This window comes from Bos taurus, chromosome X (assembly GCF_002263795.3).
Source record: "Bos taurus isolate L1 Dominette 01449 registration number 42190680 breed Hereford chromosome X, ARS-UCD2.0, whole genome shotgun sequence".
Classification (NCBI taxonomy): Eukaryota; Metazoa; Chordata; class Mammalia; order Artiodactyla; family Bovidae; genus Bos; species Bos taurus.
This window is the reverse complement of record NC_037357.1, coordinates 104,984,953-104,998,737: the sequence shown is the minus strand read 5'-3', so window position 1 is coordinate 104,998,737 and position 13,785 is coordinate 104,984,953. Positions and strand designations below refer to the sequence as shown.

The following is a 13,785-nucleotide window of genomic DNA, read 5'->3' as shown; positions in this document are numbered from 1 at the left end:
TATCTGACTCTTCACGACCCCATGGACTGAAGCCTACCAGGCTCCTCTGTCCATGGGATTTTCCAGGCAAGAGTACTGGAGTGGGTTGCCATTGACAACTGTAAATGTTAGGGACGATATAAAGTAAAATATAAAGTACCTTTTAAAATAATAAACTTAGTTGTAATGAAATTATCTGTACCCAAATGGACATGTTATATTTTTTGGTGTTTCAAATTAATCCATATGTTACATAGCTGAATAATGATCTTGCAAGTATACTCATGAAGCATGTGCATCCTTCTAATTTTATATAATCAACAGCCTCAATCTTTAATTTCTTTTTAACATATTAGGTTATAGGGTGTAGAATACTTAGCAATGACAAATATTTTAACATTTTGCTTAAAATATTCTAAAACTTACTATCTTTCTGCAGAAGTTAGAAGGAAAAAAGTATTAGGGGAACTATTCTTTCTTTTGCTTAAATTCAGATGAGATATGCACTACTATAGAGAGTTATTTGTAATGACATTGCAGCAAAAGCACACTGTGATGTTATGGTGTGGAAAATAATATAGGGCTCATAGAGCAAAAACACCAATGGTTTGGGTGTAGAAACTGCAGGTCTCAAGGGCAGTCACAGTCTCTTCTGTTCTGCGGCACCTGTTCTCTGACACCAGCAGCAAGGCTTGGGAAAGGATTCCTCTGAAACGCCTGTGGTACCATCAAAGACTCATGTCTAGGCTCTGGGGGAAATAACTGGATGGCCTGCTGTGGCTCTAGGCCAGCATGGACATTGGTGACAGGGTCTGGCAGTGCTCACCAGACATATAAATGGGGATCTGGGACAAATGCCCGACTTCATAGTACTGACTGAAAAAAACAAGCTGTAAAAAGGCTGTTCTAAATCACTTAACACTGACACATAAGCAGCCATGAGCAATGGGAATATTTCCATGTAAAGAAGCTATGGTGGTGATCAATGAGAACACATAATACTGTACCACATATTTCATAGCTTATGAGGGTCATGTGACAATAAAAAGTGTACAATAGAATACATGTGTGTAAGCTATGTGCTTAGTTACACAGCACAGTATATATATACCTGTAGGTACACATGAACGTAGTATGCTATGTATCTAGCCTTTTTAAAAGTATACTTTCGAAGTCAAATATGCTCACACCTTTTGGATTTTCATTGTATTCATGAATGGCTCGTTCCTCTCGGTTGACTTTTTCATCCTATAAACAATAAAGAAATAATATAATAAAAAACATATTTGTGCTGGGCTAGAAAACCTAGTCTTGGTTTTAAGCAGAGTTCTAGAGTCGGTCTCTAGCTAATAACATAAACGTGTGACAATTACTTCTCTTTGCTGAACTCTTACCTTAGATAATTGCTAATATCCTTCGCTAGCATAAAACTGTATGATTAACAAGAACTGTATATTCAAGAATTCTACTCAAAGAAGATTCAGGAACATTGATTGGTATATGAATTAGCTCAACATTTTATAATGTCAAATTGGAGTTTAATGAATTCTATGCTAAATAATTTCAGGGACCACCATAGCTGGAACTCATAAATATTCCTTATAAAACAGAATTTTCCCCTTATTCTGAAAGAAAACAACAACTGCTAGAATGTATTTTTCCCTCAGTGAAAGGAGTCTTGGAAAAAGAAGGAAGTAAGGGAGAGAATGACCTCTAGAGCACAATACCATTTCGTAAGTTAAAAATACATACATACAAAACAATATATGTTTTACAAGTACATATGCAAATAAAAGGAAAGCATGTTTTAATGGTTGTCTATGTTAAGGAAAAGGGGAATGTGGAGCTCAAAGGGAATCAATTTAAATAAAGAGAGAAGAGTGTTTCATTAATGAGATGGCATGATTAACTCAGAGCTCTTTGGAACTGATCTAAAAAATGAAATGAAAATGAATCAATACAGTATCATTTGGTTTGGGTTTCTGAATTCCATACCTCTGAAATGAATCCAGAAAATGAATGATTTCAAACCTACCACCTGTCTCCTAGCAGGGTCACTAGAGGAAATCTGCCAATTGGAAGAGATTGTTTTGGCATCTCTAGCTCCACTTTCAGGATTACTTTCTTTTCCTCACGGAGGCCTCCTCCCATTCCTCCTATAAATACTTTCTCCCAGACCACATCTGTGCAGAATCAATCACAACCTCAAACACTGCCGTGAACAACTTTCATTTGTCCACGGCCATGTAAAAATACACATGTATGTGTGCATGTACACATCCCATTTCTGCCGCTAGTACTGGGCTGCTAATGTTGTAATTTTATCATTTCAAGGACCTGGTGCTGAATCTCGTGGTTAATTTCTCAAGAGTGTACTATACTGGCCCATATTAATTTCCTTTCACTCATCTGAAGAACGGAATGCTACCAAGAAGTGTGGAAAGAATGCCAGAGGGAAACAAAGGGTGCCTGATTCATAAATCTGCCTGTTTTGTCCTACAGCATATGAACAAAGTCATTCACAGAAGTATTTCTGTTCTCCATGGACGTTGGAATCTGCCCTCTGCAGAGACCAGGAGACCTATAAGCTTTTTCTTGAGCAGGATCTCAGGATTTAAGCACATATCATCATACATTTTTAATGGCTGTCAATACCTTTTTAACAGAGTTGTCAGTGTCACTGTGATCGTCTTTAGGAACACTCTTATCGTCTCCTGTATCTTCCTTCTTGCCTTCTGTATATTTGTCTGTTTCCTCAGCCAGGTTATTTTCGAAAAGTTCATGATCCTGTGACAAAATTGATAATCAAGGAAGAGTTAAACTTTTCTTTTTTAAAAAAATAAGAGATGTGATATTGCTGTCATAAATAATTTATACCATTTCAAAGAACACACAGACTATGAATTCAAATATGAAAGTCAAAGAAGTAAAATACTGAATAATCCATGCCCCATATCAAGTTACTATATTACCAAGGATTTTATACATGTTAGTTACTCTAGTTCAACATTTTCAATGACTAGGGTTCCCAAGTTCTTTTCTGCACCTACAGTAAGGTTAAAATAGAAAATCAAAATGCTTTCTGGGCTGTTTCAAAAGAATGCTTTTAAATATTAGAGAAGTTCAAAAGCTTTCTAGCTACTGTAGCATAACATAATCATATGTATATACTATGTTCATTTCCCAAAACATAGGGATTTAAAATCACTTCAGAAGTACAATTCACCAGTATCCAAGAGAGAGGTAACTATAATTACTTACATTCTGGGAAAAAGATAAAGGGATGCTTGGAGCTGGTGCACTGGGACGACCCAGAGGGAGGGTATGGGGAGGGAGGAGGGAGGAGGGTTCAGGATGGGGAACACAGGTATACCTGTGGCGGATTCATTTCGATATTTGGCAAAACTAATACAATATTGTAAAGTTTAAAAATAAAATAAAATTTAAAAAAAAAGATAAAGGGACATAGGCAGTTTAAGTGGTTTGCTCTTGGCTATTTGAAGCAGATGGAAAACCAAACAGAGGCAGAACTTTGTCCATCTGGCTCCTGTCCAGTTAATCTAAATTATAAAATAACCTGTCTATGGATTTGGTAGACTGATAATAAATCATGTAATGCTCGTTAAAGGCAGAAAATATTAGTTTTACCCTTTATTCTATATTGATTATATATTTTTTGCCATTTCATGTTTTGGGTGGGAAACTGCTTATTTATTGTCATTAAGAGACTGGAGTCTTTATTGGACATTTTTACCTACGCTTTTCATTTATGCACTTCACTAAAGGCACAATGGCCCCTAAAACAGGTGACACAGTAAGTAATCTGTGCCATTCACTCCTTTGAAGACTGTTTTTACAAAGTTCACCTTAGCCATATTTGCCTGAGACAATATAGGTCCTTTATATCCCTTCAACACTGTAACTAGCAGCTCATGGTCACCTTCCTAGTGGCTATTTGGCTAAGGAGAAGCCTGATACCCAACAGAATCTTTATTGGGTGGTTAGAAAAGAATGTCTCTAATAATTAACTCACTTTTTTTTTTCCTGGAAAAAAGTATTAATTGTGAGAGTTCAAGCTAGGGAAAGAATGTATTTCACACCTCAGTAACACATGTAAGTGGCATCCTCAGGCCAGTAGCACTAAGGGTATGGCCTGATAGCACTCCCACTGAGGACAAGCAATCCAGAAGTGAAGCCTTGAGATTGTAAGAAAGAGTTTCAGAAGTTACTGTGGGAGGCCTTAATTTCGGTTAATCAAGGTCATGAGGTAGTGCACTCAGGAGGGGAATACAGGAGAAGGCAACAGGGTAGAGAGTTACACTGAAGGATGTGCTACATGTTTGGGCTGGGTAGGGTTCGTGACAAGGTAGCTACCCTTTACCAAGGACTCCCTAAAGCTTTCTTTTTCTTCTGCATGCTTTTCCCTCTAAGTGACTTACATATTATGGCTAGCCAAATGCACGTGACAGTAAATAAAATAATCAGAGATCACTTCACCTTGGAACAGAATGGGAAACAAGTTTACTAGAGTTAAGACTTAGGTCTGATAAGTAGATGTATTTATAAATGTACATTATCTGAAGGCCAACTAGAAAGGAACAGAGCTCTTGAGACAGAGAACTTCAGACTCTGCCCACTTATCTCCCAGAGGGAGGGGCAGTGAGCTCTATCCCATCAAAGTCCTCATTTCTTGGACAGTTTGGATAATCTAGGAGCTGTGTCAATTGTAACTGTGCTAGTCTACTAAGGTATTAATGTAGCCATAGGATATCATGCTATTATGAAAAGAAACATGGAGCTTTACCTGATTTTAGAAGCAAGACATCTTGCTTTTTTTTTATAATAAACTATTGGGTTGGCCAAAAGGTTCTTTTTCTTCCCCATAAGATGGCTCTAGTAGCATTTAGTTGTCTTTAACTTCATTCAAAACAATTTTGTTAGATTGTATTGTGATGGCTGTCATATCAGCACACATTAAAAAACTTATCAAAATTGGTGAATTTTTGTGTAGCCATTTTGATATTGAAGATGGAAGGAAAAAGCAACATATTATGCTCTATTATTTCAAGAAAGGTAAAAATACAACAAAAATGTAAAAAAAAAAAAAAAGATTTGTGCAGTGTATGGAGAAGGTATGGAGAAGTGTATGGAGAAATGATTGATTATTGAGTGTGTCAAAAGTGGTTTCCAAAGTTTCATGCTAGAGATTTCTTGCTGGATGATGCTCCCCAGTCAGGCAGACCAGTTGAAGTTGATAGTGATCAAATCGAAACATTGAAAACAATCAATGTTATACCATGAGAGAGATAGCTGACATACTCAAAATAATCAAATCAAATGTTGAAAATCACTTGCACCCATTTGGTTATGTTCATCACTTTGATGTCTGGGTTGCACGTAAGTGGAAAAAAAAAAACCTTCTTGACTGTATTTCTGCATCCAATTCTCAATGAAAAACAAAAACATTCCATTTTTAAAACAAATTGTAAGCAATTAGAAGTGGATACTGTATGATAATGTGGAATGGAAGAGACCACCAACCACACCAAAGGCTGATTTTCATCCAAAGAAAGTGATGTTGTGTACGTGGTGGGATTGGAAGGGAGTCCTCTATTATGAGCTCCTTCCGGAAAACCAAATGATTAATTCCAACAAGTACTGCTCTCAATTAGACCAACTGAAAGCAGTACTCTACGATAGCGTCTGGAATCAGTCAACAGAGAACACATCATCTTCTATGAGGATAATGCAAGACCATATATTTCTTTGATGACCACACAAAAACTGTTCAGCTTGGCTGGGAAGTTCTGATTCATCCACTGTATTCACCAGACATTGCACCTTCAGATGCCCTTTTGGTCTTTACAAAATTCTCTTAATGGAAAAATTTCAATTCCCTGAAAAACTATAAAAGGCACCTAGAACAGTTTTTTGCTCAAAAAGATACAAAATTTGGGGAAGATGGAATTATTAAGTTGCCTGGAAAATGGAAGAAGATAGTGGAACAAATCAGTGAACACATTGTTCAGTGAAGTTCTTGGTGAAGATGAAAAATGTGTCTTTTATTTATACCTTAAAAACCAAAAGAACTTTTGGGCCAACCCAATACAATTTTACTCATTAACTTTATGTAAATCTACATGAAGAACTGTTGGAACTATATCATTTTCTAAGTTTGAGAAAGCTCTTAGAAAATGAATTTGCGATTGAAATCACATCAATTGTAGCACTTTGCACTTAATTAAGCACGTTTAAAATTAATCTATACATATCTGGACAACTACTTTTAAGTCACATATAGCACTTACCTTCAAACTGAAACAATTTAGGAGAGATTGGCAGAATACTGTCATTTTATAAAAAGAAAGGATAAAGTTTAAATACATTCTTGTCACCAGAACCACATTAGATGTAAAGAGGTATTCTGGAGTGATCACGGGAAATCATCTTTGTGCTAGGACCCCAGTGAAGAAGTGACTGGGCCTGGCTCCCACCAAAGAACCCTTGTTTCATTGGTCAGACACAGCGAGGGGACCTGCAGTCTTTGGTCTGCTGCTGCTGCTGCTGCTGCTAAGTCGCTTTAGTCGTGTCGGACTCTGTGCGACCCCATGGACGGCAGCCCACCAGGTTCCCCGGTCCCTGGGATTCTCCAGGCAAGAACACTGGAGTGGGTTGCTATCTCCTTTTCCAAAGCATGAAAGTGAAAAGTGAAAGTGAAGTCGCTCAGTCGTGTCCGATTCTTAGCGACCCCATGGACTGCAGCCTACCAGGCTCCTCCGTCCATGGGATTTTCCAGGCAAGAGTACTGGAGTGGGGTGCCATTGCCGTCTCTGCAGTCTTTGGTCTAGACCAGGGCAATAGTTTTTACATTTCTTAGGGGAAATACTAAGAAACCAAATGTTTCTCAAAAGGTTTCAGTTTCCTTAAGAAATGAATATACTGTATGCTTTAAAAACTAGAGATTGCAATCAGAAGTTGGCCAAGTGGTCACCCTGGAGGGGGTGGCGGATGGGAGGGGATTGAAGAGGCGCTTCTAGGGAGCTGACACTGTGCTTTTCCTTGATCTGGATGTTGACTATATAGGTGTGTACAGTTTGTAGAAAATACATTGAACTATATATGCATGAGATATATACTTGCCTATGTATTAATTTCAAAAGAGTTTTTTAAGTTAAAAAAAAGACTATAATGTGTAAAATTTTGCTCTACAATTCTGGATTCATGACTTGCCTCAGTGTCACAGAGGACAGAAAATATTTTCCAAACAACAAAATAAAATACAGCATAGAACTTTATACCTAAGTCATCAGGTGGGAAAGTGCGTATTTTAAAATCTCAGTTTCAAGGTATTTTTTTTTTAGGACAAGAAGAGCTGACATATAAGTGCATGTTTTAACTACACTAGAAATAACTGAGGCTGGAGTGGAGAGTGGGAAGAGCACTAAATACAAAGATCTAAACACTGTTTTCTAAGCCTTGCTCCACCTCTCTTGGCCTGAGCAAGGCATCTACCTACTTATTGTCTGTCTATAAAACAGAAAAATGACATTTATCAACACCTATCTAGGAGGGTCTGTATCAAGATGAAAAAGTCTGTTTACAGAGAAAATAACATGAGCAAATAAGTATTTGTATGTAAACAGAAGTGATTTTGTGAAGTCCATCCTATAAAAAGTGAGATAGAATCCCAAGTGTGCATGGAGGATTGTCACAAAACAAGAAGCGTGGACACTTTTTGCCATGTCCCAGATCGTATCAATAGAAAGTAGTTCATTTAAAGTGTACAATTCTCTGTTCTAGTCTCTTGTAACACATCCTTTATTCTCTGCCAGGTGCCTGGCAGCCAGAGCAAGAGAGGGAAGAAGTCCTGTCAGGGAGGCCTCCACTGGGCTATAGGCCACCGGGCATGATACTCTTAGACACTCAAGTTTTCCAAGCGAAGCCCACAAAACAAGTGTTTTCAATGTAAAATCTGATATTTCAATGTTGGCATCTGATTCAAATGTTTATAAAATCACTATGTACACCAAACAAGTCTATCAGCTGGAGTGCACCCACAGGCTGCCAGTTGTGACTTCCCAATTCTTTGCTTCTAATGACACCATTATCTCTAAACTTCCCCTTCTTTCTATGTGCCAATCTGTTACTTCATTGCTAACCCTATATTTCCAGCAGCAAATACATTACATTAAGACTCTGAAAAGAGGCCTGAAAAAAGGAATGTAATCTTATTCTTGTTCTCAGCTTTACTCTAGTATTTCCCCGTTTTTCCTTAGAAGATTTATCTTCCTCTTTATCTTAAACAAACACATGATCCATGATTGTAATTTATGTGTCTTATTTTTTAACTATTTGATAACAAATTAGGATACAGAGGGAACTCTGGTCCCCTGACAGCACTAATATCTAAATTCTAGGCTGAGGCTAATCATGTGAATGCCATCAGCCTTCATCATGGTTCAAATGCTGAGGGGCAGCATTTGACTCATGTATGGTGTGTAACAGGAGTTTCACTCCACCCCATAGTTAAGGGTTATCATTATTGTAATCTATTTCATTCCCATGGACCTACATCCATAAGCTAATTTTTGAGGGGTTCCTATGTTGTGTTTAAAGAAAAGTAAGGTTTACAGGCACATGAAGCTATATTCATGCACATCGGCCAGTGACTTGGAGATTCGTGACGATAGCATTGTACCTAACCTGATGTGATCAGAGAGGATAATTAGAGTGAAACAGATTAGCATTTGCTGAGTATCTCTAACATGTTCCATATGTTAACTAACTTAACTATTAAAAGACCCTCCTTCCTTTACTAAAAGAAGGAAGTAAAACTCAGAAAAGTTAAAAAAAACTTTTCCAGGTGTCCACTCAACTAATCAGTAAGGGCTGGGACAGGAACTCAGGCCCATGCTCTGAACCGACTCTGCCCAAATAATTTGCAGACTGTAATGGCTGCCCTCAGAGTTGTTTTTTTGTTGTTGTTGTTGTTTTTAAAAAACCCTTACTGATATCTAAAGCATTGCACACTTTTTTGTTGATAAGCTCACATCAGTAATATCCTATTCTTATGTATCATCATATATAATAATAGCAAATAATAAAAATTGAGCATTTTTCACCCCAAAGTCTCTGGAATACACATCTCCCTTCCTAACCTGAGAAATATGGCAGCAGAGCTCTTTGATATTTTATTTCTCAAAATCTAGTTCTGATTCTATGTCTCTGCAAAGCAGACTTCTTGGAGTTCACTCTTTGATGCAATGTGGGCTCTGCCCCAGCCCTGTGGCCCTCCACTGCTCCTTCTTCCTTGGCTTTGGGGACCCCTGTCTCCTAGAAAGTGTTCTTACCCTTGCTCCTTCTCAGACTTCCCTTTCTCAACCTGCCTTTACCTACTCATGTTTCCCTGAATTCTCTCCGCAGTTCTCTTTTCTTTTCACATTCTGAATGCTGCCTCTCATTCAAATCCACAGTTTTAACTACATGCATAAGCTGGTGACACTCAGCATCTTCCCTGAGTGCCAGACCCAGATGTGTATTTGTCTATTGAACATCTCCTGGATGAAAAAGCCCCAGGCAGTCTCCTCAGTTTGCCCCTGCTCCTCAGTTCTCAGCCTCCATGCCTGGAAGTCTTTCTTCCCAATTCTCCAAGCCAGAAACAGGAAAATCTTGGCCTCTTCCCTCCCTCCAAGCTCTGTATCTTTACCCAATTCTAAGCCCTCCAATTCTATCCTAAATCTCTTGTAATGACACGTTTCCAACTCTCCATCCTACTGTCCTAGTCCAGCCCCCCTTCAGTCTCTGCCTCTTCAATTGTTAACTGCCTTCTGACTGCTATCCCTGACTCTGGTCCTCTCCCTTTCTATTCCACCCTCCATCCTGTTGACAGAAGGATGCCACAAAAGCCGAAGTGTGATCAACCTTACTCCTGTTTAACATCTTTTACAAACACAGAAGGTCTCACACCTCTCTATCTAGTCCAATGCTACTCTAGGCTGCAGTCACACTGAAACACTCTCCTGGCTTCCATCGCCCAGCCCACTCTTTGTCTGGATAGGCTTTACTTTTCATGACTCATTTGCCATTTCACTATCACTCCCGGGAAGCCCTTGCCTTGTCTTTCTTGGTGGCAGCTGAAGTGCCAAACTTGAAGCACTCTATTATGCTGATAAATTTTCTGTTCAATCTGTAGAAATAGCTTAGAGTATAAAAGCCACGTTCTTCTTATTAATTAAGGGATTCTGAAGGAGATCAGCCCTGGGTGTTCTTTGGAAGGAATGATACTAAAACTGAAACTCCAGTACTTTGGCCACCTCATGCAAAGAGTTGACTCATTGGAAAAGACTCTGATGCTGGGAAGGATTGGGGGCAGGAGGAGAAGGGGAGGACAGAGGATGAGATGGCTGGATGGCATCACTGACTCGATGGTCGTGAGTCTGAGTGAACTTCGGGAGTTGGTGATGGATGGGGGGCCTGGCGTGCTGCGATTCATGGGGTCGCAAAGAGTCGGACACAACTGAGCAACTGAACTGAACTGAACTGAGGAAAGCCAGAGATTCATCTTCAAATCGTATTTTTATCATTGGGCAGATAAAACTATCTGCCCAAGAACACAGGGGTATCAGCAAATACTGTTAAGCAACAGTTCAGGCAGAGTTATAGGAACTCTTTCTCCCTGGTGTTCCTTCAAGAAATCTCTACTTACCTAAAGTCCCTGATAGGTTGGAGGGCCACAGGAGGTTAACTGAGAGCAGCCCTAACTTCTTGAGATCCACCTGATTTGGGGTAGCTTCTGTCCTCTTTTTGGTGCTTGGTACGTAAATATTTGTTGACTGAATAATACACACCAAATATAAGTTATGTGTCAGGTACTGGGCACATAACTTTCACAATGGAAAGAAGGAAAGGATGGAATTACAGCACCTTCCTCAGTGGTAGCATTTTATTTTTAATCTACACGTATACAGTAATAGAAATACAGTATAGAAATCAATTATTTCTATAGTGAAATAATAGAGAACATTTCAATTACACTCACCTGGAGTGCTGCTGGTCTGCAGCGGCAGATGTTTCTGCGGTCCTCCTTTGTATCTTACCTTATTTTTCTGCCACAGTGCTCATTTGAAACTGTAATTCAATGGATTCTACATACACAACTCACACTTGCCTCAGAAATGATCACTGATATTGCCTCAGAAATGATCACTGATAAAGTACAGTAAAAGCCTGATCAACCAGCAGATGTGGACAATAAAGAGGGAACTAGTTACTCCAATCTACTTAGCCAAGTATTAATTCAGGTCTGAAGATGACTAGGCCAGTGCTCTTTTAACCAGAGCACTAGGCCTGCATGAATGACTGCTTCTAAAAGAGCGTAATTTTTTTGTCTTTGGCTGCTACTGCTGCTGCTGCTGCTAAGTCGCTGCAGTTGTATCTGACTCTGTGCAACCCCACAGACGGCAGCCCACCAGGTTCCGCCATCCCTGGGATTCTCCAGGCAAGAGTACTGGAGTGGGATGCCATTGCCTTCTCCATTGTCTTTGGCTAGAGAAAGGTAAAGAAAAGGGTAAGAAATGCTGTTTACAAATGGTTATCTCAACTGGTTCAAATACTGAGATGGACATATTTTAAGAGCATCATTTCAGTATTGAGGCTGATTATCTCTTGAGTGGAAGATGAACAGCCAGACCTTTATCACTGTACTTGAGCTGAAGAGTTTCTCTTCTCCTTGGAGGTTTTTCCTCTATGAGCTCCACTTCTGTCATCCATCCTATTTAATCCTAAGTCTACTTCTAAAGCAACCACACTTGGCACTAGAATCAACACAACCCATACATTTTAATCTAGGTATTAATTCAATTCTAACATTAATGAATGTGGTAAAACACTGCAATGCCAAACCCACATATTTGGTTAGTTGGTGGAAGCTACCAGAGGGTCTCACAGCTAAAAGAAGATTTACAACTACCTTTAGGAATTTTTCCACTTTCTATCTGAGTCTTTCTCCTCATGGAAAATCAAATGTGTAAAGAATTCAACCTACACAAAATTCACAGGATGTCTACCATCACAATCCTCCTTGATAAAAGCAAAGTATAAGAAATCCATCATGTCTAAGATATTGAAGGGGCTAGGAAAGGAAAGCCATGAAGAAACAAACTGGCTGCATTATACACAATGGAATTACTCTAGTGGAAATCTAGCCTCTCTAAAATTCAATATCTAAAAGTTTCTCTTTTCACAAACAACTACTGACTGTATACATTTAATTTTTATTTTACTTGAAACATTTTGACAAACAGCAAACAGAGAATTACAGAACAGTGAATGAAGAATACATTGAAGGTAAGTAATAGACATTGGGAATGGCAGTACTGGGAACGAAGGGCTGACAATACAGCGAAAGCTCAGAAATTATAGGAGATGGAAATACAGAATTACAGAAGACAAAAGATATTAAAGCTATCATAATTTAAGAGTAAATAACATTTTATAGAAAACTGGATTAATTGTAAAACATGATTTTTCTTCCTTAAAAATTTTCTTAAGCAAATAACAAACATGTTAGAATGAAAGAATCTAAGAGTTACAAAGGGCTTCAATTATCATACCATCTAATCCATTCTATTTTACAGATAAGGGAACGGAAGCCCAGTGAGTAGCTTTGCCTGGCCAGTAACCACTTATAAGATTTTCATACTTCTAGAATATATGTTCATTCTCATTTCATTATATATTCTGTCATTTACCCAACAGTAACTAAAAGAGACATTAGAGTCTAAACTCTGAACCCAACTGTCACTTTGTAGATTGTTGCAAAAGGGACACATTAAAGGTAAAAAGCACTACTTTAAAAAAAAAATGTGAATTCCTCATTTAGCTTTAAAGTAACACCCATTCTTATAAAATTATTCTATATGGTAGGCAAACTGTAGTCATAGACTGAAAAAAACTATGCTAACATAGATAGTTATAAGAGATTAGACATTTTTATAACCCTTAAAGATCCGTGCCATTTTTAAAGGGACTTACTTATATACACAAACAAAATACTTTTATAATATACTCCTTCCTAACACTGTCTTTAGTGAGGAAGTAGAATATTAACTATATGCTATGAACTTTTGATATTTTTAGCTATATATTTATAATTTGGGGGGACACCAAAATGTTAGTTTGAGAAGCCAAAATTTACCAGTGCCTCAAGTTATCTTTATGAATTTATACTGTACCACATGTAAAGTAACCATGACACAAAATCAATGTAATAGAATGAGTGCCTATTATGCATAAGATGTTAAAATTGTTTGGCTGGACATAATCAGGTCAAATTCAAAATCTGTTACTTCAATTCCAAATAATGTGGTAATACATTATTCCAAAATTTTTTGGAACCTGGTGGCCCATTTACTAAAAGTTGTTTTGACTGCACTGGTATTTTGAACCTCTGTACTCCATGCCCTTTCCCCTTTCCCTCCCTGTTAGTAGTAAACTTTTTTGGATGTGTTCTATCTTTGTCATATTTCCCAGATCCTCTGATTTTGCTCACTTTGGATTCCCTTCCCCCACCCTTTCTTCCCTGCCTTCCACTTTCTTCATTGCCTGTCTCCTGGCACTTTCCCTTCTCTTCCTCATTGTTCTCATCTTCTTCCTTCTCCTCTCCTCTCCCATTCTCTTTCTCTTTCCTCTTCCTCACCACCCACTCCTTCTCTTCCCTTTCCATGCCTTCCCTCTCTCTCTCCCCTTCTCCCTCCTCCACTCTTTCTCCCCCCTCCTCTTCTCCCTCCTCTCCCTCTCCTCCCAGCC

At 38.5% G+C, this 13,785-nt stretch overlaps 1 protein-coding gene across 5 annotated transcripts in view; it reads right to left on the bottom strand.

Moving 5' to 3' along the window:
- The window catches only part of RPGR (retinitis pigmentosa GTPase regulator), a 74,751-nt gene that overhangs the window by 24,569 nt on the left and 36,397 nt on the right, over positions 1-13,785 (bottom strand). For all 5 annotated transcript variants that reach the window (XR_009493597.1, XM_059883814.1, XM_024988444.2 and 2 more), the window contains 2 exons: positions 2,635-2,766; positions 1,170-1,227 (listed from right to left, as the gene is read on the bottom strand). Coding sequence is in view for 4 of the 5 variants with exons in the window: in XM_059883814.1 (XP_059739797.1) it covers positions 1,170-1,227; positions 2,635-2,766 (190 nt within the window). In the remaining variant the exon portion in view is untranslated. The remainder of the gene's footprint in view (positions 1-1,169; positions 1,228-2,634; positions 2,767-13,785) is intronic.